This window comes from Zeugodacus cucurbitae, chromosome 6 (genome assembly GCF_028554725.1).
Source record: "Zeugodacus cucurbitae isolate PBARC_wt_2022May chromosome 6, idZeuCucr1.2, whole genome shotgun sequence".
Taxonomy (NCBI): Eukaryota; Metazoa; Arthropoda; class Insecta; order Diptera; family Tephritidae; genus Zeugodacus; species Zeugodacus cucurbitae.
Window position 1 is genome coordinate 66,818,506 of NC_071671.1, and position 27,208 is coordinate 66,845,713.

At 35.0% G+C, this 27,208-nt stretch overlaps 2 protein-coding genes across 5 annotated transcripts in view; one reads left to right on the top strand and one right to left on the bottom strand.

Moving 5' to 3' along the window:
* LOC105211709 (neurogenic protein mastermind) overlaps positions 1 to 27,208 on the bottom strand; it is a 299,950-nt gene that overhangs the window by 62,020 nt on the left and 210,722 nt on the right. Inside the window, exon 5 of one of the 4 annotated variants that reach the window (XM_054233291.1) lies at positions 20,631 to 26,116. The exons of the other annotated variants lie outside the window; for them this stretch is intronic. Coding sequence (XP_054089266.1) covers positions 26,084 to 26,116 — 33 coding nt within the window. The 3' untranslated portion in view covers positions 20,631 to 26,083. Of the gene's footprint in view, positions 1 to 20,630; positions 26,117 to 27,208 lie in introns of those variants that run through there. 4 annotated transcript variants of the gene reach the window in all.
* Positions 16,165 to 16,710, top strand: LOC128922521 (protein insensitive-like). Its single transcript, XM_054233293.1, has one exon. The coding sequence runs from the start codon at positions 16,165 to 16,167 to the stop codon at positions 16,708 to 16,710; it is 546 nt and encodes a 181-aa protein (XP_054089268.1).

Sequence of the window (27,208 nt, forward strand, 5' to 3'; positions counted from 1 at the left end):
TTCATTCCATATTTCGGAAAAAAGTATAAAAAAGATATTGAAAAATTAAAAGTAGGATGTGATAACTACAATTACATTATTTTTTTAGATGTGTATATTTTGGAAAGCAATCAATGCACATTTGGGGAGTGTTGGGGCATTGCGGACAGTACGTAGTTGTCCTTTTGATATTCTTTCTTGCTTCCTTTCGACTAAATTTTCTTTTTGCTTCAGCGTAGCATAAAACACAAGCACGTCGGATGGTTTTATTATTTTCATCTCTTTTTGTGATAATATGTTTTGATTGCGATACAGGATGCGGGGATGTGAGATCTAGTAGGCCCTTCGCAACCCGTTCACGGAATGTTCGTATATTAATGTTTCTATTCGTAGCTGCTTTATAAACAGTGTAGGCATTTACCACCGAAATTTAAATAAATGTAAAGGAAAATGCGTAAAAAGAAAATAAATAAGATACATCAAAAAAATCGCGTCGCACATTTTCGTACGACATCGATTTTTACGATTGCAATTCCGTCGTGCAGTGCCATGTGCGACAAAAAAAACCGTTATAAAATCCAAAATAAACCACAAAATCATCCGGGATTGGCGCAGAACTGAATATTTCCTACTTTTACACCAGTTTATAGCAAAAAAATGTGCTTGGCACCCGAGGAAGGTTTTCGTCAAAACCCCTTGGCACTCAATGTGTTAAATGACGATGTGGTCTTCATTCTAATTTCTTTCTAGATCATTTATATGAATATGAGTAGTAAAAAATCAAGTATGAAGTGCCTATTTCACGCCTACCTGTTTTTGTTCAGCCCTCGTTAAAGTTTTTAAGAACTATTGTTGACAACAAAAGTTTTTTACCTTACCTAAACTAAAAGGATTAAAACGTTATTCTTAAAGATTAAAGGTTAATGACAGGTAGTCCTTACAGCTACCTGCATGGTCACTCACTCCCTCCGAAAGAGTATAAAACCTGTGTGACTTTGCGTCATATCATCATTAGCATTTAAGCTAAAGACAGATAAACACGTAAGTAGTGAAAAAAAAAATAGAAAGAAATATGTCTAATATTTGGATTCTTAACTATTTATTTCATAGCACAGAAACAGAATTTACAGCGCTACAACGCTTTCTGGACAATCAACAAACATTACCAATGGATCTAGAAACGAACGAAGAGGCTTTGGATCTGTCGATGGCTCCAAGAATAAACATGGAACAAGATGAACACGAACAGGATATCAATAACTCAAGTGTGCAACATGAATCAAGTGAAGATTCTTCCACCGATTCCGAGTCAAGTGCAGATTATTCCACCGATTCCGAGTCGGAACTGGAACAAATGCAAATGTTATTTCAGGAACCCGTAGTTCCGGAAATAACATTTGAGAACACAGAAGAGAAGGAAAATATACCAGAAGAGGAGGCTGACGAATCACAAGCCATACAAATTGGTCCGAATGGCACAACCATTTCCGCCAATGATTGTAAAAAAGTTCGTTGGACTAACGCTTCAATCGCTACCAGGACTTTGCTCGAAGTGGTTTTTGATAGACAAACTCTTGCCACACACACTCTAAGCGGCAAACCGTCTCCCGCTTTTCTTCATCTCGGACGACCAGTGAAGCGACAATTGAATCCAAAGAAGGTGGAGGATATCATCTGTTACGTACGAGCAGTATTTAATTGCTCTGTGAAGGAAATTAGGATGTCTATAACAATGAAGTGTGCCGACATCGCAAGGTCCGCGAAACGCATGAGGAATAGGCGCAATTAAGAGATGTATGGTTTGCCTTTATAATTGATTAATTAATGTAAAATTGGGGATGACTGAATAGGTATAGGAATAGGTAATAATTTCAAAATTTTTGTAATTTAAAAATATTGTACTTCTTTCAAAAATGTATTTTGTTAAAATTAATCTTCGTAAATATTTTTTTAAATTGTATAATTATGTTATTAAATATAAAATTGTATGTAACAATATTTTAGTTTAAGATTTAGAATTAATATAATAAGTATTTAGAAACTGTCTAGTAATAGGAACCTTGTCAGAGTGTAAATCAGAAAAACCTAATTTTTAAAAATTTCTTGTAATGTTGTAATCATGTAATATAATGAATTAATAAGTATTTAGAAACTGTCTAGTGTAAATGAAAAAAACCTAATTTTTAAGAATTTCTTGTAATGTTATAATCATGTAATGTAATTATAAAAGAAAAGTAATCATGTAATGTAATGTGTAATCATATAAGTTTTATAAAAGAAAAATAATCATGTAATGTAATTATAAAAGAAAAATAATCATGTAATGTAATGTGTAATCATGTAAGTTTTATAAAAGAAAAATAATCATGTATTGTAATGTGTAATCATGTAATGCAATTATAAAAGAAAAATAATCATGTATGTAAGATAAATAAATATATTAGAAACTTAAAATATAATTTTATTATCATTACTTTTCTGAAAACAAATGAGATTTTAGCATGGCTTAAATTATATGTAATCTGTTTCACAAAGTTCTCTCATCCATTTTTTCAAATTTTTTGTTGCTTCGTTTATGCCAACTTTTGTCCGTTGTCTATATCTCTGTTTGTTTGTGTCACAATCGTTTAAAATTAGCTGGAAGTAGACACTCAAAAAGCGATTTCACATAGTGCCTTTTTCTATTCGTTTCTGGTTGATAACTAATAGTTACTTTTTTCTGCTGTTCGAGTACATTTTTTTGTAGTCAAATGAGTTGCTGTAGTTGTCTCTTTTATTGACTGTATGCGCTTAACTACTCTTGAACTGTCTATGAATGTCATTTTGACTAAAACGAGTGCTCAATAACTTTTTTCGTATTACTTTTAGCAAGGACTGCACTAAATTGATATTTGAAGCTTTTCAGAGTAAAATATATTTATAAGAATATTGATTGATTTCTCAAGGATATCTTTTATAAAAAATAGACATGTAACGTGGGTTTATGGATACGATGATTTTCTATAGTGGAGAAGTAATGCTTAGGCGACAAAAAATTGTTATGATATTAAAGAAAATGTGTAATGTAAGGAAAGTCCCCACTTGCTATCAGAAAAGGACTATTCAATATGAGGAGGTCTTCATCTAATGATCTTATGATTATTCGGGAACAACTGAGAACCAAAAGATTCCTTCCTAGAACCTTTCGTTTGTTTCCATTGTCATCATCAATCTCTTTCTAGTTTTCTTAGAAGGTTAGAGAAGCTTAACGTCGGGATTAGCTACTTTAATTCGATAGATTCACGATTTCATTATTGTTGTAAAAAGTTGTACTTAAAAAATGTCGGTATTTAACGAACAAATGACCGCTGTTATGGCAATTCTTTATAATTGTTTAAATTAGTAGCTGTTAGATCACCGAAAGCTATTTTGTGTTAATTGAACTACTTCAAAATGTTTTATATTTCACAAAGTACTCTAAAAATGAAGGACAAGTCCATTATAGGTAATTATCTACATACAAGTATGAAAAACTTAAGTTACACAACTGTATGCGTGGGTATAAGCCTCAAACAAAGGATTCAAGGACAAGGTATACATAAAGGAAACATGAGAGAAAACAACAACTTTTACATTTTTTTAATTGCTGGAAAACAGAGCTAGAAGACAGACGTTAGCAGTAATAAAATGCAATTAAAGGTTTTTGTGTTTTGTGTAATTTAGCACGAAACAGTAAACACCTTTTTACAACAATAAATCTAAGATTATTTTATATACCATATTATTTAGCAAGTATTTAACAGATAATTGAATAAAAAATATTAAAAAAAAGAAATAAATAATTTAGCATATTTTTTATAACCTAGTATGCAACTCTGTACTATAAATTATAATATATTATTATAGCTATAATTTAAATTAGAATTTTGTTTTATACAAATGAAAACGTTTCATAAGCCAAACTCATTTCATATTTTTACTAGAAATTTCATATTTCGTGCATAAAAAATCAAAATTCACTGCAGTTGCAACTGCAGCCAACTTAAGGCACTAACAACATGAAAACTCCCCTGCGCAAGCCGCATTCAGCTAATTGCAAGCTGCAAACTCAAACTTTAACAACACTCATACAGTTATTCACTCACTCAGCCAACGAGTCATTCATTCATACGCTCATGCGAGCAAACAAACAGGCAGACATACATACATACAAACACACATACGAATGAGCACAATTATGCAGCCGCGCTATAGAGAGGAAGGCAACGTAAGCAGGCATTCGAGGATTTTCCGAAACTTCCGCCAGCCGAGGCAATTTATGCATGCATGACACACATACTCGTAAATGGCAAATTCACGGATTTTGAATGAATGATAGATGTGCCATAGAACACGTACACATACAAGCCTAACAACAATAACAACAACACATCGACATCACCATCTATTGTTAGTGGCAACACCCTCGCCTCTAAACAGTCAGCGCCATTCATTGTTGCCACTGTTACACTTGTTGTTGTTGTTGTTGCCGCCATGTATTATGATGAGTGTGTGGGTTGTTGCTGTTGTTGATATAATAGTGATTGCAAGTGCTCCACTTATGCACTTCATGGAGTAAGTATTTGCTGGCTGTTTTCACAAATGCAAATTACCAACAAGCAACACAGCGGCAGAGGGGTTGGGGATACTGCCGTTGCACGCTGTTGTTGCAAGGGAAACCGAAAGTCATAGCAGGCGCCATCAGACTAGGCGGAGGCGGGCGTCAACAACTAGGGCAACAGTCGCCGTTTGCTACAAATATGGCGAATGCATAAAAGCATGAGGAGAAATTAAAGTGAAATTTCTCACCGCATTTAAGCTTCACTGGTAACACGCACACACCTACACACTCATACTTACATCCACCGTAGAGTGTTTGTTGCTTGTGGCTGTGGCAATGTGCTTAAATGTGTGTGTGCTGTGGTGTTTCATATTTGATATTGGCAAGCATTTTGTGCCACATTTGCATTTTAAGGCCCACACTTACTCACACACTTACACTTCGCTTCATTACATATATTTCTATCCTTACATGTATTAATATGCAAATATTTATAACTCAATTTCTTTGCCTCCACATGTCAGTGTGTGTGTGTGTGCGTTTGATTCTCGGCAATTATTAATTATTTTTGGAGAATTTCATTTAATTGGCCTCAAATTAATTTTGCTCACTTGTACTTTGGCACCCCCCCTCCCACAGAGCACAGCTCAACCAAATTGTGGCCAAGCTGTGTTAGCCGCTTGACATTAATTTGACCTTAGAATAACGGAATTGTCTGATATAAGTTGCCGCTTTTGACAGCTGAAGGTTAATTAGCAGCATATTGTTAGCCAGTCTTTACATTTGAAATTCAAGAATTAAAGCAGATAATTTTGAATTTTATATATGTGTGGAGGTAAAAGTTCATTAAAGGCATTATATTGTAGTAAAAGTTGAGAGGATGCCTCGAAATTATAACTTCTTCGAGTCCTTCTGGAGAAAAAGTGTCAAACATTTAGTATTTCATACATCTAGAACCTCAGATCAGGAACCAAATAGAAAGAATAAAACGGATACAAATCTTCAAGATATTGCCGCTAGATTATAAGAAAGTTCATTGACTAACCAAGAAAACTATTTTTAGACCGACTAGAAAATATATAAATACGACGAAATTCTGTTCTGTCCTTCAATATATGATGGAAGTATAATTAAATAAAATAAAATAGAGGTATTCTGAATAACATCTGAAATAAAACCAAACTGCAAAGCTTTACGCAGCCATCATTAGCTACATGCATTTAGTTTTGAAAGATATTTAGGAGCTTTCACCAAATATGAGCTTTCGTGCTTAAATTAAAGTTTCCTAAGCAATTAGTTTAAAAAACGATGTAAGCTTCTACCTTTAATAACTGATATACGTTTTTTGGGTGAAATAAAATTAAAGTTTTTAAACTTCACTCACTTAGATTCAAAACTTTATTCTTCATTTCTAGTTATGAAAGCAATCAAGTAAATTTCACCAAATATTAGCTTTAATGCTTTTTTGAAAGCTTCATAGTGAATTAGTTTCTCCCGTTCGTGAAAAATATGAGTAGTGGAAAAACCAATTTTGGAGTGCCTATTTCACGCCTACCTGTGTTTGTTTAACACTCATTAAAGTTTTTAAGAACTATTGTTGACAACAATAGTTTTTTACCTTTCCTAAACTAAAAGGATATGTCGTTATTCTTAAAGTGTAAAGGTTAATGGCAGGTAGTCCTTACAACTACCTGTTTGGTCACTCACTCCCCTCCGAAAGAGTATAAAACCTGTGTGACTTTGCATCATAGCATCATTAGCATTTAAGCTAAAGACAGATAAACACGTGAACAGTTAAAAAAACTAGAAAGAAATATGTCTAATATTTGGATTTTTAACTATTTATTTCATAGCACAGAAACAGAATTTACAGCGCTACAACGTTTTCTGAACCATCAACAAACATTACCAATGGATCTAGGAACGAACCACGAGGCTTTGGACCTGTCGATGGCGACATCCATAAAAATGGAACAGGATGAACACGAACAGAATATCAATAACTCAAGTGTGCAACATGAATCAAGTGCGGATTCTTCCAACGATTTCGAGTCGGTACAAATTAAACAGGAATTTGTAGTTCCAGAAATCAAACACGAAAACGTAGAGACGGAACAAATGCCACTGGAACAGGAAGCTATAGTTCCAGAAATCAAACACGAAAACGTAAAGACGGAACAAATGCCACTGAAACAGGAAGCTGTAGTTCCAGAAACTGTAGAAATGCCGACTGAGCAAGAACTTATGGTTCGGGAAATAAAAATAGAAAACGTAGAAACAGAAGAGCACGAAAACGTAGAGACGGAACAAATGCCACTGAAACAGGAAGCTGTAGTTCCAGAAACTGTAGAAATGCCGACTGAGCAAGAACTTATGGTTCGGGAAATAAAAATAGAAAACGTAGAAACAGAAGAGTACGAAAACGTAAAGACAGAACAAATGCTAATGGAACAGGAAGCTGTAGTTCCAGAAACTGTAGAAATGCGGACTGAGCAAGAACTTATGGTTCGGGAAATAAAAATAGAAAACGTAGAAACAGAAGAGCACGAAAACGTAGAGACGGAACAAATGCCACTGAAACAGGAAGCTGTAGTTCCAGAAACTGTAGAAATGCCGACTGAGCAAGAACTTATGGTTCGGGAAATAAAAATAGAAAACGTAGAAACAGAAGAGTACGAAAACGTAGAGACAGAACAAATGCCAATGGAACAGGAAGCTGTAGTTCCAGAAACTGTAGAAATGCGGACTGAGCAAGAACTTATGGTTCGGGAAATAAAAATAGAAAACGTAGAAACAGAAGAGTACGAAAACGTAGAGACAGAACAAATGCCAATGGAACAAGAAGCTGTAGTTTCAGAAACTGTAGAAATGCCGACTGAGCAAGAACTTATGGTTCGGGAAATAAAAATAGAAAACGTAGAAACAGAAGAGTACGAAAACGTAGAGACAGAACAAATGCCAATGGAACAGGAACCTCTAGTTCCAGAATCTGTAGAAATGCCGACTGAGCAAGAACTTATGGTTCGGGAAATAAGAATAGAAAACGTAGAAACAGAAGAGTACGAAAACGTAGAGACGGAACAAATGCCAATGGAACAGGAAGCTGTAGTTCCAGAAACTGTAGAAATGCCGACTGAGCAAGAACTTATGGTTCGGGAAATAAGAATAGAAAACGTAGAAACAGAAGAGCAGGAAAGCCTGTCACAGGAGTCATTACAGAACATAGTAGTTAAGGAGATGTATGAACCACAAGTCATACAAATTGGTCCGACTGGCACAACCATTTCCGTCGATGATTTTAAAAAAGTTCGCTGGACTAACGCTTCAATCGCTACCAGAACTTTGCTCGAAGTGGTTTTTGATAGACAAATTCTCGCCACACATACTCTTAGCGGCAAACCGTCTCCCGCTTTTCTTCATCTCGGACGACCAGTGAAGCGGCAATTGCATCCAAAGAAGGTGGAGGATATCATCTGTTGTGTGCGAGCAGTATTCAATTGCTCTGAGAAAGAAATTAGAATGTCTATAACATCGAAGTGTGCCGACATCGCAAAGTCCGCGAAACGCATGAAGAATAGGCGCAATTAAATCCTCCGTAATTAAGTACTGTAAGTCCTAAGTCAAATCTTTATTGTAAACGAATATATGTAACTTTTCAAACGAATAGGTATATATAGACGTATAGTAGTGGCAACCCTGTCACAATATCTAGTTAAAAATACTTTGATTTTTTTAATTTTGTAACTTAAAACTATTGTAATCATGTCAAAAATGTATTTTGTTAAACTAATTAAATTAAGTGGTAACTCTGTAACATTTATTTTTAACATTATAATTAAAAATAAAAAATAAATCTATTAGCAACTTAATATAAAATTTTTTATTTCATTTTTGGTATTTGTATATTTGAAAAATTCTTCTGTAAATTGATTAAAAAACAAAGAATTTCAGTAAAAATTTTGTAAATTATGTTTGCTGGCTTTTTGTGTTGTTATAACAATGGCTGTGTGAGTGTTTGAGTGTGCGGCTGCAATTTGCTTTAGCCGTAAATCTGTAGGTGCTGCTTGTCCACTTCGTCGTGGCAATTGATTGCAGAGGCAAAAGTGGAGGGTGAACAAATACTACTGACTAGATTTCTAAATATGTGTGTGGTAAAGTGACATTTCCCCTGCGGTAAAAACAAGAAGGAACGAACTGTAGAAGGTACTACTTGAAGTACTGTGGACCAGTGATGCCCATAATTCTCGCATTCATATCTTTGCTATCACCTTCCATTTGTGCTTCTTTTACCTTCTTAAAGCCTCAATCAACATCTGTCGCGATCGTTGAAATGAAAATTTGAATATTTTCAGTAACAAGAAACCGCAAAAAATTAAAAAAAAAAATGGCTTGAAAGCATTGAAAATTTTCGGAGATTTTGAAGATCTTCAGTTGAGAGATACTTATCTCGGTCTGGAATTCAAAAAATTTAAAAATATAAACATGAATCACAAGCTCTAACATCATATTGTTTTTTTTTAGATATATTAAAGGATATATAAAGGCTTAATTTGATTGTTCGACCGATATGACTGTATTTCTGGTATAGTAGTCGCTCAAGGAAAAACAAAGTCAAACCTTCGTGATTATTTCCGCAATAAAAAAACTTGCCATATGAAATACATATTCTTAAAACAAGTAAGGAAGGGCTAAGTTCATGGAGTAAGTATTTGCTGGCTGTTTTCACAAATGCAAATTACCAACAAGCAATACAGCGGCAGAGGGGTTGGGGATGCTGCCGTTGCACGCTGTTGTTGCAAGGGAAACCGAAAGTCATAGCAGGCGCCATCAGACTAGGCGGAGGCGGGCGTCAACAACTAGGGCAACAGTCGCCGTTTGCTACAAATATGGCGAATGCATAAAAGCATGAGGAGAAATTAAAGTGAAATTTCTCACCGCATTTAAGCTTCGCTGGTAAAACGCACTCACACGCGGGCATACTTACATCCACCGTAGAGTGTTTGTTGCTTGTGGCTGTGGCAATGTGCTTAAGTGTGTGTGTGCTGTGGTGTTTCATATTTGATATTGGCAAGCATTTTGTGCCACATTTGCATTTTAAGGCCCACACTTACTCACACACTTACACTTCGCTTCATTACATATATTTCTATCCTTACATGCATTAATATGCAAATATTTATAACTCAATTTCTTTGCCTCCACATGTCAGTGTGTGTGTGTGTGCGTTTGTTTCTCGGCAATTATTAATTATTTTTGGAGAATTTCATTTAATTGGCCTCAAATTAATTTTGCTCACTTGCACTTTGGCACCCCCCCTCCCACAGAGCACAGCTCAACCAAATTGTGGCCAAGCTGTGTTAGCCGCTTGACATTAATTTGACCTTAGAATAACGGAATTGTCTGACATAAGTTGCCGCTTTTGACAGCTGAAGGTTAATTAGCAGCATATTGTTAGCCAGTCTTTACATTTGAAATTCAAGAATTAAAGCAGATAATTTTGAATTTTATATATGTGTGGAGGTAAAAGTTCATTAAAGGCATTATATTGTAGTAAAAGTTGAGAGGATGCTTCGAAATTATAACTTCTTCGAGTCCTTCTGGAGAAAAAGTGTCAAACATTTAGTATTTCATACATCTAGAACCTCAGATCAGGAACCAAATAGAAAGAATAAAACAGATACAAATCTTCAAGATATTGCCGCTAGATTATAAGAAAGTTCATTGACTAACCAAGAAAACTATTTTTAGACCGACTAGAAAATATATAAATACGACGAAATTCTGTTCTGTCCTTCAATATATGATGGAAGTATAATTAAATAAAATAAAATAGAGGTATTCTGCCTAACATCTGAAATAAAACCAAACTGCAAAGCTTTACGCAGCCATCATTAGCTACATGCATTTAGTTTTGAAAGATATTTAGGAGCTTTCACCAAATATGAGCTTTCGTGCTTAAATTAAAGTTTCCTAAGCAATTAGTTTAAAAAACGATGTAAGCTTCTACCTTTAATAACTGATATACGTTTTTTGGGTGAAATAAAATTAAAGTTTTTAAACTTCACTCACTTAGATTCAAAACTTTATTCTTCATTTCTAGTTATGAAAGCAATCAAGTAAATTTCACCAAATATTAGCTTTAATGCTTTTTTGAAAGCTTCATAGTGAATTAGTTTCTCCCGTTCGTGAAAAATATGAGTAGTGGAAAAACCAATTTTGGAGTGCCTATTTCACGCCTACCTGTGTTTGTTCAGCACTCATTAAAGTTTTTAAGAACTATTGTTGACAACAATGGTTTTTTACCGTTCCTAAACTAAAAGGATTATGTCGTTATTCTTAAAGTGTAAAGGTTAATGGCAGGTAGTCCTTACAACTACCTGTATGGTCACTCACTCCCCTCCGAAAGAGTATAAAACCTGTGTGACTTTGCATCATAGCATCATTAGCATTTAAGCTAAAGACAGATAAACACGTGAACAGTTAAAAAAACTAGAAAGAAATATGTCTAATATTTGGATTTTTAACTATTTATTTCATAGCACAGAAACAGAATTTACAGCGCTACAACGTTTTCTGAACCATCAACAAACATTACCAATGGATCTAGGAACGAACCACGAGGCTTTGGACCTGTCGATGGCGACATCCATAAAAATGGAACAGGATGAACACGAACAGAATATCAATAACTCAAGTGTGCAACATGAATCAAGTGCGGATTCTTCCAACGATTTCGAGTCGGTACAAATTAAACAGGAATTTGTAGTTCCAGAAATCAAACACGAAAACGTAGAGACGGAACAAATGCCACTGGAACAGGAAGCTATAGTTCCAGAAATCAAACACGAAAACGTAAAGACGGAACAAATGCCAAAGGAACAGAAAGCTGTAGTTCCAGAAACTGTAGAAATGCCGACTGAGCAAGAACTTATGGTTCGGGAAATAAAAATAGAAAACGTAGAAACAGAAGAGCACGAAAACGTAGAGACGGAACAAATGCCACTGAAACAGGAAGCTGTAGTTCCAGAAACTGTAGAAATGCCGACTGAGCAAGAACTTATGGTTCGGGAAATAAAAATAGAAAACGTAGAAACAGAAGAGTACGAAAACGTAAAGACGGAACAAAATCCAATGGAACAGGAAGCTGTAGTTCCAGAAACTGTAGAAATGCGGACTGAGCAAGAACTTATGGTTCGGGAAATAAAAATAGAAAACGTAGAAACAGAAGAGTACGAAAACGTAGAGACAGAACAAATGCCAATGGAACAGGAAGCTGTAGTTCCAGAAACTGTAGAAATGCCGACTGAGCAAGAACTTATGGTTCGGGAAATAAAAATAGAAAACGTAGAAACAGAAGAGTACGAAAACGTAGAGACAGAACAAATGCCAATGGAACAGGAAGCTGTAGTTCCAGAAACTGTAGAAATGCCGACTGAGCAAGAACTTATGGTTCGGGAAATAAAAATAGAAAACGTAGAAACAGAGGAGTACGAAAACGTAGAGACAGAACAAATGCCAATGGAACAGGAAGCTGTAGTTCCAGAAACTGTAGAAATGCCGACTGAGCAAGAACTTATGGTTCGGGAAATAAAAATAGAAAACGTAGAAACAGAAGAGTACGAAAACGTAGAGACAGAACAAATGCCAATGGAACAGGAAGCTGTAGTTTCAGAAATAAAACACGAAAACGTAGAGATGGAACAAATGCCACTGGAACAGGAAGCTGTAGTTCCAGAAACTGTAGAAATGCCGACTGAGCAAGAACTTATGGTTCGGGAAATAAAAATAGAAAACGTAGAAACAGAAGAGTACGAAAACGTAGAGACAGAACAAATGCCAATGGAACAGGAAGCTGTAGTTCCAGAAACTGTAGAAATGCCGACTGAGCAAGAACTTATGGTTCGGGAAATAAGAATAGAAAACGTAGAAACAGAAGAGAACGAAAACGTAGAGACGGAACAAATGCCAATGGAACAGGAAGTTGTAGTTCCAGAAACTGTAGAAATGCCGACTGAGCAAGAACTTATGGTTCGGGAAATAAGAATAGAAAACGTAGAAACAGAAGAGCAGGAAAGCCTGTCACAGGAGCCATTACAGAACATAGTAGTTAAGGAGATGTATGAACCACAAGTCATACAAATTGGTCCGAATGGCACAACCATTTCCGTCGATGATTTTAAAAAAGTTCGCTGGACTAACGCTTCAATCGCTACCAGAACTTTGCTCGAAGTGGTTTTTGATAGACAAACTCTCGCCACACATACTCTTAGCGGCAAACCGTCTCCCGCTTTTCTTCATCTCGGACGACCAGTGAAGCGGCAATTGCATCCAAAGAAGGTGGAGGATATCATCTGTTGTGTGCGAGCAGTATTCAATTGCTCTGAGAAAGAAATTAGAATGTCTATAACATCGAAGTGTGCCGACATCGCAAAGTCCGCGAAACGCATGAAGAATAGGCGCAATTAAATCCTCCGTAATTAAGTACTGTAAGTCCTAAGTCAAATCTTTATTGTAAACGAATATATATCGAATCTTGTGTAACTTTTCAAACGAATAGGTATATATAGACGTATAGTAGTGGCAACCCTGTCACAATATCTAGTTAAAAATACTTTGATTTTTTTAATTTTGTAACTAAAAATTATTGTAATCATGTCAAAAATGTATTTTGTTAAACTAATTAAATTAAGTGGTAACTCTGTAACATTTATTTTTAAAATTATAATTATGTTATTGAATATAAAATTGTATGTAACCATGTATTATGAGCATAGAGTGTAGAAATATTGCAATGTAATTTTTAAATTTTTTATTAGAAAAATGTACTTTGAAAAAAAAAATAAAAAATAAATCTATTAGCAACTTAATATAAAATTTTTTATTTCATTTTTGGTATTTGTATATTTGAAAAATTCTTCTGTAAATTGATTAAAAAACAAAGAATTTCAGTAAAAATTTTGTAAATTATGTTTGCTGGCTTTTTGTGTTGTTATAACAATGGCTGTGTGAGTGTTTGAGTGTGCGGCTGCAATTTGCTTTAGCCGTAAATCTGTAGGTGCTGCTTGTCCACTTCGTCGTGGCAATTGATTGCAGAGGCAAAAGTGGAGGGTGAACAAATACTACTGACTAGATTTCTAAATATGTGTGTGGTAAAGTAACATTTCCCCTGCGGTAAAAACAAGAAGGAACGAACTGTAGAAGGTACTACTTGAAGTACTGTGGACCAGTGATGCCCATAATTCTCGCATTCATATCTTTGCTATCACCTTCCATTTGTGCTTCTTTTACCTTCTTAAAGCCTCAATCAACATCTGTCGCGATCGTTGAAACGAATATTTGAATATTTTCAGTAACAAGAAACCGCAACAAATTAAAAAAAAATGGCTTGAAAGCATTGAAAATTTTCGGAGATTTTGAAGATCTTCAGTTGAGAGATACTTATCTCGGTCTGGAATTCAAAAAATTTAAAAATATAAACATGAATCACAAGCACAGCTTAGCCGCTTGACATTAATTTGACCTTAGAATAACGGAATTGTCTGATATAAGTTGCCGCTTTTGACAGCTGAAGGTTAATTAGCAGCATATTGTTAGCCAGTCTTTACATTTGAAATTCAAGAATTAAAGCAGATAATTTTGAATTTTATATATGTGTGGAGGTAAAAGTTCATTAAAGGCATTATATTGTAGTAAAAGTTGAGAGGATGCCTCGAAATTATAACTTCTTCGAGTCCTTCTGGAGAAAAAGTGTCAAACATTTAGTATTTCATACATCTAGAACCTCAGATCAGGAACCAAATAGAAAGAATAAAACGGATACAAATCTTCAAGATATTGCCGCTAGATTATAAGAAAGTTCATTGACTAACCAAGAAAACTATTTTTAGACCGACTAGAAAATATATAAATACGACGAAATTCTGTTCTGTCCTTCAATATATGATGGAAGTATAATTAAATAAAATAAAATAGAGGTATTCTGCTGCTTAAATTAAAGTTTCCTAAGCAATTAGTTTAAAAAACGATGTAAGCTTCTACCTTTAATAACTGATATACGTTTTTTGGGTGAAATAAAATTAAAGTTTTTAAACTTCACTCACTTAGATTCAAAACTTTATTCTTCATTTCTAGTTATGAAAGCAATCAAGTAAATTTCACCAAATATAAGCTTTAATTCTTTTTTGAAAGCTTCATAGTGAATTAGTTTCTCCCCTTCGTGAAAAATATGAGTAGTGGAAAAACCAATTTTGGAGTGCCTATTTCACGCCTACCTGTGTTTGTTCAGCACTCATTAAAGTTTTTAAGAACTATTGTTGACAACAATAGTTTTTTACCTTTCCTAAACTAAAAGGATTATGTCGTTATTCTTAAAGTGTAAAGGTTAATGGCAGGTAGTCCTTACAACTACCTGTTTGGTCACTCACTCCCCTCCGAAAGAGTATAAAACCTGTGTGACTTTGCATCATAGCATCATTAGCATTTAAGCTAAAGACAGATAAACACGTGAACAGTTAAAAAAACTAGAAAGAAATATGTCTAATATTTGGATTTTTAACTATTTATTTCATAGCACAGAAACAGAATTTACAGCGCTACAACGTTTTCTGAACCATCAACAAACATTACCAATGGATCTAGGAACGAACCACGAGGCTTTGGACCTGTCGATGGCGACATCCATAAAAATGGAACAGGATGAACACGAACAGGATATCAATAACTCAAGTGTGCAACATGAATCAAGTGCGGATTCTTCCAACGATTTCGAGTCGGTACAAATTAAACAGGAATTTGTAGTTCCAGAAATCAAACACGAAAACGTAGAGACGGACCAAATGCCACTGGAACAGGAAGCTATAGTTCCAGAAATCAAACACGAAAACGTAAAGACGGAACAAATGCCAAAGGAACAGAAAGCTGTAGTTCCAGAAACTGTAGAAATGCCGACTGAGCAAGAACTTATGGTTCGGGAAATAAAAATAGAAAACGTAGAAACAGAAGAGTACGAAAACGTAAAGACGGAACAAAATCCAATGGAACAGGAAGCTGTAGTTCCAGAAACTGTAGAAATGCGGACTGAGCAAGAACTTATGGTTCGGGAAATAAAAATAGAAAACGTAGAAACAGAAGAGTACGAAAACGTAGAGACGGAACAAAATCCAATGGAACAGGAAGCTGTAGTTCCAGAAACTGTAGAAATGCGGACTGAGCAAGAACTTATGGTTCGGGAAATAAAAATAGAAAACGTAGAAACAGAAGAGTACGAAAACGTAGAGACAGAACAAATGCCAATGGAACAGGAAGCTGTAGTTTCAGAAATAAAACACGAAAACGTAGAGATGGAACAAATGCCACTGGAACAGGAAGCTGTAGTTCCAGAAACTGTAGAAATGCCGACTGAGCAAGAACTTATGGTTCGGGAAATAAAAATAGAAAACGTAGAAACAGAAGAGTACGAAAACGTAGAGACAGAACAAATGCCAATGGAACAGGAAGCTCTAGTTCCAGAAACTGTAGAAATGCCGACTGAGCAAGAACTTATGGTTCGGGAAATAAAAATAGAAAACGTAGAAACAGAAGAGCACGAAAACGTAGAGACGGAACAAATGCCAATGGAACAGGAAGCTGTAGTTCCAGAAACTGTAGAAATGCCAATGGAACAGGAAGCTGTAGTTCCAGAAACTGTAGAAATGCCGACTGAGCAAGAACTTATGGTTCGGGAAATAAGAATAGAAAACGTAGAAACAGAAGAGCAGGAAAGCCTGTCACAGGAGTCATTACAGAACATAGTAGTTAAGGAGATGTATGAACCACAAATCATACAAATTGGTCCGACTGGCACAACCATTTCCGTCGATGATTTTAAAAAAGTTCGCTGGACTAACGCTTCAATCGCTACCAGAACTTTGCTCGAAGTGGTTTTTGATAGACAAACTCTCGCCACACATACTCTTAGCGGCAAACCGTCTCCCGCTTTTCTTCATCTCGGACGACCAGTGAAGCGGCAATTGCATCCAAAGAAGGTGGAGGATATCATCTGTTGTGTGCGAGCAGTATTCAATTGCTCTGAGAAAGAAATTAGAATGTCTATAACATCGAAGTGTGCCGACATCGCAAAGTCCGCGAAACGCATGAAGAATAGGCGCAATTAAATCCTCCGTAATTAAGTACTGTAAGTCCTAAGTCAAATCTTTATTGTAAACGAATATATATCGAATCTTATGTAACTTTTCAAACGAATAGGTATATATAGACGTATAGTAGTAGCAACCCTGTCACAATATCTAGTTAAAAATACTTTGATTTTTTTAATTTTGTAACTTAAAACTATTGTAATCATGTCAAAAATGTATTTTGTTAAACTAATGAAATTAAGTGGTAACTCTGTAACATTTATTTTTAACATTATAATTAAAAATAAAAAATAAATCTATTAGCAACTTAATATAAAATTTTTTATTTCATTTTTGGTATTTGTATATTTGAAAAATTCTTCTGTAAATTGATTAAAAAACAAAGAATTTCAGTAAAAAATTTTGTAAAAAAGTTACATTAAGTATCTCCGATAATCGCATGCACACCCATAATTGCCAGCCAATTCTCGTCCATTTGAAATATCTCATGCAATTTGCGACAAATGAAGACTCAACTAAAATGAGATGATAATGGAGTTTTAATTGCTTTTGGCTTGTAAAAGATAATTGCGGGAATTGCATGCAATTATGTTTGCTGGCATATACGGCCACCCCCCGCACAACACCGCATGCACACATGCAGAGCAAATTTGCATATCACTCCATAAATATGCGCACACACAGTTGAAATTTATGTATGAATATGTGTGATGGTGCAAAGGATAACCGTAAAAAAGGCATGGAAATGGCATGGAAAGCCGGCGTCTGCTTAACAACATTAATTCACCACACAAAATCATAGCGAATCAGTGATTTATGTGCGCTGCAAATGCACAAATACCAAATGCAGACACTCACAGGCATACAACACTACCAACAAACACTTACAATCAAACTACAAACACATGCACACATTGAGTGCGCCGTTAACTGTCGATTGTCACATGGCACCAGTTAGAACTTTCTACTTTGTGACAAGCGCTTTGATTGCACTCATGTTGTTGTTACAGTTGTTTTATTATTGTTGTTGCTTTTTGTGTTGTTATGACAATGGCTGTGTGAGTGTTTGAGCGTGCGGCTGCAATTTGCTTTAGCCGTAAATCTGTAGGTGCTGCTTGTCCACTTCGTCGTGGCAATTGATTGCAGAGGCAAAAGTGGAGGGTGAACAAATACTACTGACTAGATTTCTAAATATGTGTGTGGTAAAGTGACATTTCCCCTGCGGTAAAAACAAGAAGGAACGAACTGTAGAAGGTACTACTTGAAGTACTGTGGACCAGTGATGCCCATAATTCTCGCATCCATATCTTTGCTATCACCTTCCATTTGTGCTTATTTTACCTTCATAAAGCCTCAATCAACATCTGTCGCGATCGTTGAAACGAATATTTGAATATTTTCAGTAACAAGAAACCGCAAAAAAATAAAAAAATGGCTTGAAAGCATTGAAAATTTTCGGAGATTTCGAAGATCTTCAGTTGAGAGACACTTATCTCGGTCTGGAATTCAAAAAATTTAAAAATATAAACATGAATCACAAGCTCTAACATCATATTGTTCTTTTTTTAGATATGTTAAAGAATATATAAAGGCTTAATTTGATTGTTCGACCGATATGACTGTATTTCTGGTATAGTAGTCGCTCAAGGAAAAACAAAGTCAAACCTTCGTGATTATTTCCGCAATAAAAAAACTTGCCATATGAAATACATATTCTTAAAACAAGTAAGTAAGGGCTAAGTTCGGGTGTAACCGAACATTTTATACTCTCGCAATTTATTTATTTAACTTTATTTATATTAATAATACACAATTTGACCCACATATGCGTCATATATATTGTATAAAGTCCATTGAAAGTTGGAAACCATAATATTAGGATAGAAGCACCGAGGCCCTCATTCTCGATTAATGGGGCCTTGAAAAGCTATGGTCCGATTTCGGCGATTTTTAGAATGGGGCTGCCACAATATAAACATAGTATTTGTGCCAAGTTCTGCACCGATATCTTCACTAGTACTTACTTTATATATTGTAAAGTAAACGATTCAGATCGTCTTCAAAGTTCTGGTATAAAGAAAGCGTGGTTGTGAAGCGATTTGGCCTATTTTCACAACATATCATTGGGACGTAAGGAAACTATTACAAACCAAGTTTCATTGAAATCGGTCAAGTAGTTCCTGAGATATGGTTTTTGACCCATAAGTGGACGACGCCACGCCCATTTTCCATTTTGTAAAAAAACCTGAGTGTAGCTTCCATCTGTCATTTCCTATGTGAAATTTAGGGTTTCTGACGTTTTTGGTTATTGAGTTAACTCACTTTTAGTAATTTTCAACCTAACCTTTGTATGGGAGGTGGGCGTGGTTATTATCCGATTTCTGTCATTTTTGGACTGTATAAGGAAATGGCTAAAATAAACGACTGCAGAAAGTTTGGTTTATATAGCTCTATTGGTTTCCGAGATATGTACAAAAAACCTATTTGGGGGTGGGGCCACGCCCATTACCCCGCAAAAATTATATCCAAATATGCCCCTTCATAGTGCGATCCTTCATACCAGATTTTATTTCCATAGCTTTATTTATGGCTTAGTTATAGCCCTTTGTGTGTTTCCGGCTTTCGCCATTTTGTGGGCGTGGCAGTGGTCCGATTTTGCTCATTTCGAAAGCAACCTTCGTATACTGCCAAGAAATAAGTGTGCCAAGTTTCATCAAGATATCTTAATTTTTACTCAAGTTACAGCTTGCACAGACGGACGGACGGACAGACAGACATTCGGATTTGAACTCCACTCTTCACCCTCATCACTTTGGTATATATAACTCTATATCTAACTCGTTTAGTTTTAGTTGTTACAAACAACCGTTATGTGAACAAAACTATAATACTCTCTTTAGCAACTTTTGTTGCGAGAGTATAAAAATTGGAGACGACTAGGACTCACAGACCTCATCATTCACTGATTGACGAGAGATATCTTCACATATAGAAGGTGCAGTTTGTAGCGATGTTTGAAAAAATGTATCGAATAAAGGCATGTCCAAGTAAGTGGTCCTAAATTCACGAGTGTCATTTTTACATCTCAATAAATCGTTTCACCTTTGGGTCCTAAACAGATTATAAATTAACTAGTACTGCCTTGGCATCTCAACAACAATTTTTCCGTTTGGTTTATATGCAAAGCAATTTGTGATTTTGTGTACTTTCTGAATTACGCTTGTAGTAACTCAACTGCAGTACATCGACTGCACTGTCAATTGTCGAATGGGCGTTCGCCATTTTAGCGTCACACTAATTGATATGAAATGAGCTGCTGCCGCCAGCGCTGTGGAATCATTCGTTGTGAGGTTTATTTGCGAATTGCTTAGATTTCCCATTTTCATTTATTCATGCAGTACGCACACATGCCTTACATAGTCACATAGCGACAAATCCACCTAGCACGCATTTCCGCCAGCATGCAATCACATTTCCGCTTCCCTTACCCATGCAGCCTCTGCATCCCTTAGCTCAAACATTAGCGCAATTGTCACTCATTTATTCAAGAGCCAAAATGGCGCAGTGTAGAATTTTACAATCGTTCATTGTTTAGGCGGCCTTTGCATGGCTCGTTTAAAAGTGCTGCGCTGCTGCTGTTGTGATCCAAAATGGGCTTCACCGCAATATTGTTTTGCCTGTGGTCATAGTAAGCTAATAACAATTGGTGTTGTGCTCAGTCGCAGTCCGCTGCTCTGGCTTAATTGCCTCACAAGTTTTGGGCTTGGCAAAGTTTATAAATAATGTAACATTAGCTGAGCTTAGCCTCGGGCTTTTGGGTCATTTCGTTTCTTTTTCGCACTGATTTGTGTAGTTGACAGCCTGAAGCTAAACATATACGAGTAATTGAGTTGGAGTCATGAGGGTATGCTTAGATTGTAGCCAAATGAGATGCTGAGGATATGAAAATTACCTTATTGTTGCAAATATGTTCTATGAAGCGATCACTCTTGAACAATGAGTTTTAGCTATTCAGGAATGTATTTTAAAGTGTTTGCTTCAACCTTTATGGATTTTGTATAGTTAAGCTAAGAATGCAGATCATTATGGATGACGATCAATCCTTTAAAATTGATAGAGGAAAAGATCGTCAGCTGAAAATCAACTTCCGGCGTATTCATTCCTTTAAGTTGAGTGTTTCATCTAAGCTACTGAGTGACAGAATTAAAAATACTTCAGTTGCAAAGCGGACTGCACCCTACTCAGCCCTCGACTTAACCCATAGTCAGAATTTATAAAAATCAAAGTCTCTTTAGCATGGATTTCAAGTGATTTGGTGGAAGTGATTTGAAATATCTATAATAACAAAATAATTTCAGATACGAAAGGTTTTCTGACATCCTTGACTTAAAAGGCTTGTCTTTACTCTAAATCTTATAGAATCTGTTACAAATAAATATTTTCATAGGTTTGTAAAACAGGTAATCAGGGAATAAACAAGGAACCAAAAGATTTTGGATTAAAATAGAATTAAATACCTTTATTTTGTCATAAATGCCAGATTTATTATGAGGAATAAGAATAAAACTCTTAAAATTCTCGCCAATTTCCAAAACTTTGAAAGCTATAGAGAAGTTTCACCAAAATGAGCTTTCGTTCTTTAATGAAAGCTTCATAGGCAATTCTATTTCAAAGACGGTGCGATATTTATTTCCATTTCTTCCTCTCGTTCATAAAGAATATGAGTAGTAAGAAAACAGTTTTGGAGTGCCTATTTCACGCCTACCTGTTATTGTTCAGCACTAATTAAAGCTATAAAGGACAATAGTTTTTTTACCTTACCTAAACTAAAAGGATTAAGTCGTTATTCTTAAAGTTTAAAGATTAACGACAGTTAGTACTTAGAGCTACCTGCTGTTGTCGCTCACTCCCCGCGAAAGAGTATAAAATCTATGTGACTTTGCGTCATGTTATCAAACGCGTTTAAGCTAAAGACAGAACACGTGAACAGTTCAAAAAACTAAAAAAATATGTCAAATAACGATAACGTACATAACGATTTATTCCACAATCCAGAAACCGAATTTACAACGGTACACCGTTTTCTGGGACATCAACATGGAGCAATGGATTTAAGTATCAATAATAAGGCTTTGGATCTGTCGATGGCGACAACCATAATAATGGAACAGCAAGAAGAACAGGATAGGAACATGAATAGCAATAACTCAAGTATGCAGCTGGAATCAAGTGCATATTCCTCCACCGATTCCGAGTCGATACAAATTAAGCCGATATTTGCAGAGCAGGAACCATTAGAGAACATACCTACAATCACGTATGAGGAGATGGATGAATCACAAGTCGTAAAAATTGGACCAAATGGCACAAAAATTTTGGTCAATGATTTTAGAAAGATTCGTTGGACTAACGTTTCTATCGCTACGAGGACTTTGCTCGAAGTAGTTTTTGGCAGACAAACGCTTGCTACACATACTCTAAGCGGCAAAGCATCTCCGGCTTTTCTCCATCTCGGACGCCCAGTGAAGCGGCAATTGAATCCAAAGAAGGTGGAGGACATCATCTGTTACGTACGAGCAGTATTTAATTGCTCCGTTAAAGAAATTAGAATGTCTATAACAACGAAGTGCGCCGACCTCGCAAGACGCAGAAGGGATTGAGTCACATATGTGTATGGATAGATTAAGTAATGTAAAATTATATATTTATTATTGGAAATGTTGTACCTAAGTGGCACGATATTTTTAAATGCAAACTAATTAAGTCTATGTAACTGAATATGTTTATATAGATGTAAAGTGGTTGAAACACTGTCACAATATCTAACGGGTGATTTTTTTGAGGTTAGGATTTTCATGCATTAGTATTTGACAGATCACGTGGGATTTCAGACATGGTGTCAAAGAGAAAGATGCTCAGTATGCTTTGACATTTCATCATGAATAGACTTACTAACGAGCAACGCTTGCAAATCATTGAATTTTATTACCAAAATCAGTGTTCGGTTCGAAATGTGTTTATCGACAAATTTTGTTCAGCGATGAGGCTCATTTCTGGTTGAATGGCTACGTAAATAAGCAAAATTGCCGCATTTGGGGTGAAGAGCAACCAGAAGCCGTTCAAGAACTGCCCATGCATCCCGAAAAATGCACTGTTTGGTGTGGTTTGTACGCTGGTGGAATCATTGGACCGTATTTTTTCAAAGATGCTGTTGGACGCAACGTTACGGTGAATGGCGATCGCTATCGTTCGATGCTAACAAACTTTTTGTTGCCAAAAATGGAAGAACTGAACTTGGTTGACATGTGGTTTCAACAAGATGGCGCTACATGCCACACAGCTCGCGATTCTATGGCCATTTTGAGGGAAAACTTCGGAGAACAATTCATCTCAAGAAATGGACCCGTAAGTTGGCCACCAAGATCATGCGATTTAACGCCTTTAGACTATTTTTTGTGGGGCTACGTCAAGTCTAAAGTCTACAGAAATAAGCCAGCAACTATTCCAGCTTTGGAAGACAACATTTCCGAAGAAATTCGGGCTATTCCGGCCGAAATGCTCGAAAAAGTTGCCCAAAATTGGACTTTCCGAATGGACCACCTAAGACGCAGCCGCGGTCAACATTTAAATGAAATTATCTTCAAAAAGTAAATGTCATGAACCAATCTAACGTTTCAAATAAAGAACCGATGAGATTTTGCAAATTTTATGCGTTTTTTTTTTTTAAAAAGTTATCAAGCTCTTAAAAAATCACCCTTTAGTTGAAAATACTTGAATGTGAATTAAAAAGTTTTGTAAGTTAAAAATACTGTACTATGTATTACCAAAAATGTATAAAAAAATAAATCAAGTAGAAACTCCGTAAATATATTTGTAATTGTATTAAAATGTTATGGAATATAAAATTGTATTTAACATTAATCACTATTTAGAAAATGTAAATTGATGGAAACACTGTCACAAATTATGTTCCAAGAAAAAATAAATCAATCCGCAACGTAAACTATAAATATTATTTTTTATTTATTTTATATTTTTTTTATTATTTTTGTATAATTTGTAGATTTTTTATTTTTATTTCTCTAAACACCTGAGCCTTGATAAATACTGCTAAAATTATTAGAATACGCAGAGGGATGAGATTTTAAAAAAATTTTAATTTTATATTTAAGTTAAAAATAGCATCCTAAAAGTATGCCCCAAAAATTGTATTTTCCAAATGATTCATAAAAAAAACTTGAAGAAAAAAAGTCGTCATAAATTTGTTCACTACATCAAATAATCATTATTAATTTCTTTCAAATTTCTTGCAAAGCAAAGTGTTAAGGTTCTAAATGATTTTTTTTTGGATGAAAGTATAATTAAATAAATCTATAACTCAAGGCAAATCTTGAATACCTCTAATAACACCAAACATCAAAGCTTTACAAGGAATTCATTTGCTGCATTTACAGCTTACAGCTTTCAAAGCTTTCATCAAACATGAGCTTTCGTGCTTAAATGAAAGCTTCATAGTCAATTAATTTTCAAAAACGGTGTGATCTTAAACAAACTAGTAAACGAAAAAAAAAACATTTTGATGTGTCTATTAAGGACTTTAGTTCACAACAATAGTATCGAACAGTAATTTTCTGCCATACCTTAATAAAAGAATTAAGTCGTTATTTTTTAAGATTTCCATGGAAGAGTATAAAATGTGTTACTTTGAGAAATATTATCAAACGCATTTAAACTAAAGACTGAGAAGCACGTGAACTGTACAAAAAAAGGAAGAAAAGAAATATGTCTAATATGTGGATTTGCAATGATTTAAGCAATAACCCAGAAACCGAATTTACAGCGCCGCAATGCTTTCTGGACCAACAACACCCAGCAATGAGTTTAAATGCTAATGACCGGGATCTGCCGATGGTGACAAGAATAAAAATGGAACCACAAGAGGAATACGAAATGAATATCAATAATACAAGTATGCAACGTGAATCAAGTGTGTATTCCGAATCGGTACAAATGCCGATTAGGCAGGAATTCGTAGTTCCGAACATAAAACTCGAAAACGTAGAAACTATACAAAAGTCGTTGGATCAGGAACTTCTAGTACCGGAAATAAAACTCGAAATCGTAGAAACAGAAAGCACAGAAGAACAGGAATATATGCCAGAAGAGTCATTAGCGAACATACATACAAACAATTATGAGGAGACAGGTGAACCACAAGTCATGCACATTGGCCCGCGTGGCACAACCATTTTGGCCGATGATTTTAAGAAGATTCGTTGGTCTACCGTTTCAAGCGTCACCAGGAGTTTGCTCGAAATAATTTTTGACAGACAAACCCTCGAAACACACACTCTAAGCGGCAAACCGTCTCCCGCTTTTCTTCATCTCGGACGACCAGTGAAGCGACAATTGAATCCAAAGAAGGTGGAGGATATCATCTGTTACGTACGAGCAATATTTAATTGCTCCGTTAAAGAAATTAGAATGTCTATAACAACGAAGTGTGCCGACATGGCAAGGGCCTCGAGACGCAGATGGAATAGGCGCAATTAATAATATAATTTATTAAGTAATGTAAATTTAGCGCCAAGGGTCGGCTTTACGCATTTGGCTTCTTAATGTTTCGAGTCTACGGCAATAATAATTTCTTAATTTAAAAACATTCATAGTGACTGACCATCTTTTACAGCATATGTTATTCAATTTTTTATTTGTAAAATAATATATTAAATATTATGTAACTTCTTAAATGAATAGGTGTATATAGATATATAGTTGCGAAAATTAAAAAAAAAATATGTCGATGTGATTTTATAAATTCTGTAATTTAAAAATATTGTAAAAAAATATAATCTTTAAAAATTGTATGTCAAGTTCTTAAGTGAATAAGTATTTAGAAAACGTATTGTGAAATTGAGAACTAATATTGTAATAAATGTATTAGAGAAATGTATTTTCTATAAAAATAAATCTGTCAGCAATCCAATTGCAATTATTTTATTTTATTTTCATAATTTACAAATTTGTATTTTTATTTCTTTAAACTCTTATTGATTTCCATAGTAAATAAATTAAATCGAAATTGTTATAAAAATAGTAATGAGGCATTGAGTACCATCGTGGGAAAATATATGTGGAAGTTGGATTTATAAAGAGTTATGAAAAGCTAAAATAAAAAAAGGAAAACAGCCGAGAACTATGCTAAACTAATTTGGATTCAGAGTAACAAATCATAGAGTCAATATTTCAAATAAACTATTAAAAGACAGCACTCGAAAAATATCAACTTTCCTCGATTAGTGGCTCTTAGATTCTCTGAATTCAAAATAATTCTAGTTAAATCAAAATTAAAATACTTACCCACAAATTTATTTAAAATTTAAGACTTATTTCAATTGCAGAGCTGATTTCTTGAAGAACTTACCTATAAAAGAAGAGAAATTATTAAATAATAAATTAAATATTCACAAATTAATTTATTTAAATACATTTGTATTTCATTATTTTACTTCAAAAATTTACTCGTATATCATACATGTAAGTTTTTTTTTACAAATACAGGCTCTATATCAATTAAGCCCCACAATCACATTCAAAAAGTATTATTGTGGTGCAGAAAATTAAGGCACGGGCATTAAAAACACATGGCTCATATAAAACTTTTCGCTGCGGCAGCACAACTAGCTAAATCCTTAATTGCACAACTTTGTTTTATCTTGAATGGAATGATATTCCGCCTGCGCATGTGTTGAGGCAAAGCATAATTGAGTCAAATGTAATTAGAATTGTAGCTAGGTAGTATACATATATGTGGATGTATGAAAGTAAATGTCTATAGAAACGCCCAATACAGCCGGTAGTGATATGAAGTATCAACAAGTAAGGAAAGGCTAAGTTCGAGTGCAACCGAACATTTTATACTCTCGCAATTTATTGATATATTTCTATTAAGATAACACACAATTTGACCGAATTTTAAAATCCTATAATTAGGTATATGAGAGCTGAGGGAAGTTGTAACCCGATTTTAACCATTTCTGGTACTGAGACACACACTATTAGAAGAAAAATATTTCCTCTGAATTAAATTAAGATACCTGAGAAATTTACCGAAATTCTCGGGGAAAAATTACCATAGGGCACTGAATTCTTTATATTCGATATTCGGGGCTTTGAAAAGTTATAGTCCGATTTCGAAAATATTTTCATAAGTGAAGCCACAGTATTTGTGTAAACTTTTATTTCGCAATCTTTATTGGTTCCTTATGTATATATTATAAAGTGAAGGAATAAGATGGAGTTCAAAATTGATTTACATGGGAAGTTGTCGTGGTTGTGAACCGATTTCATTCATTTTCCACACGTGTCATCAGGGTATCAAGAAAATATTATATACCGAATTTCATTCGAATCGGTCGAGTGGTTCCTGAGATATGGTTTTTGACCCATAAGTGGGAGATGCCACGCCCATTTTCCATTTTTGTAAAAAAATCTGAGTGCAGCTTCCTTCTGCAAT

Coding starts and splice junctions, on each gene's coding strand:
- LOC128922521 (XM_054233293.1), top strand. CDS start 16,165: ATGCCAATGGAACAGGAAGCTGTAGTTCCAGAAACTGTAGAAATGCCA.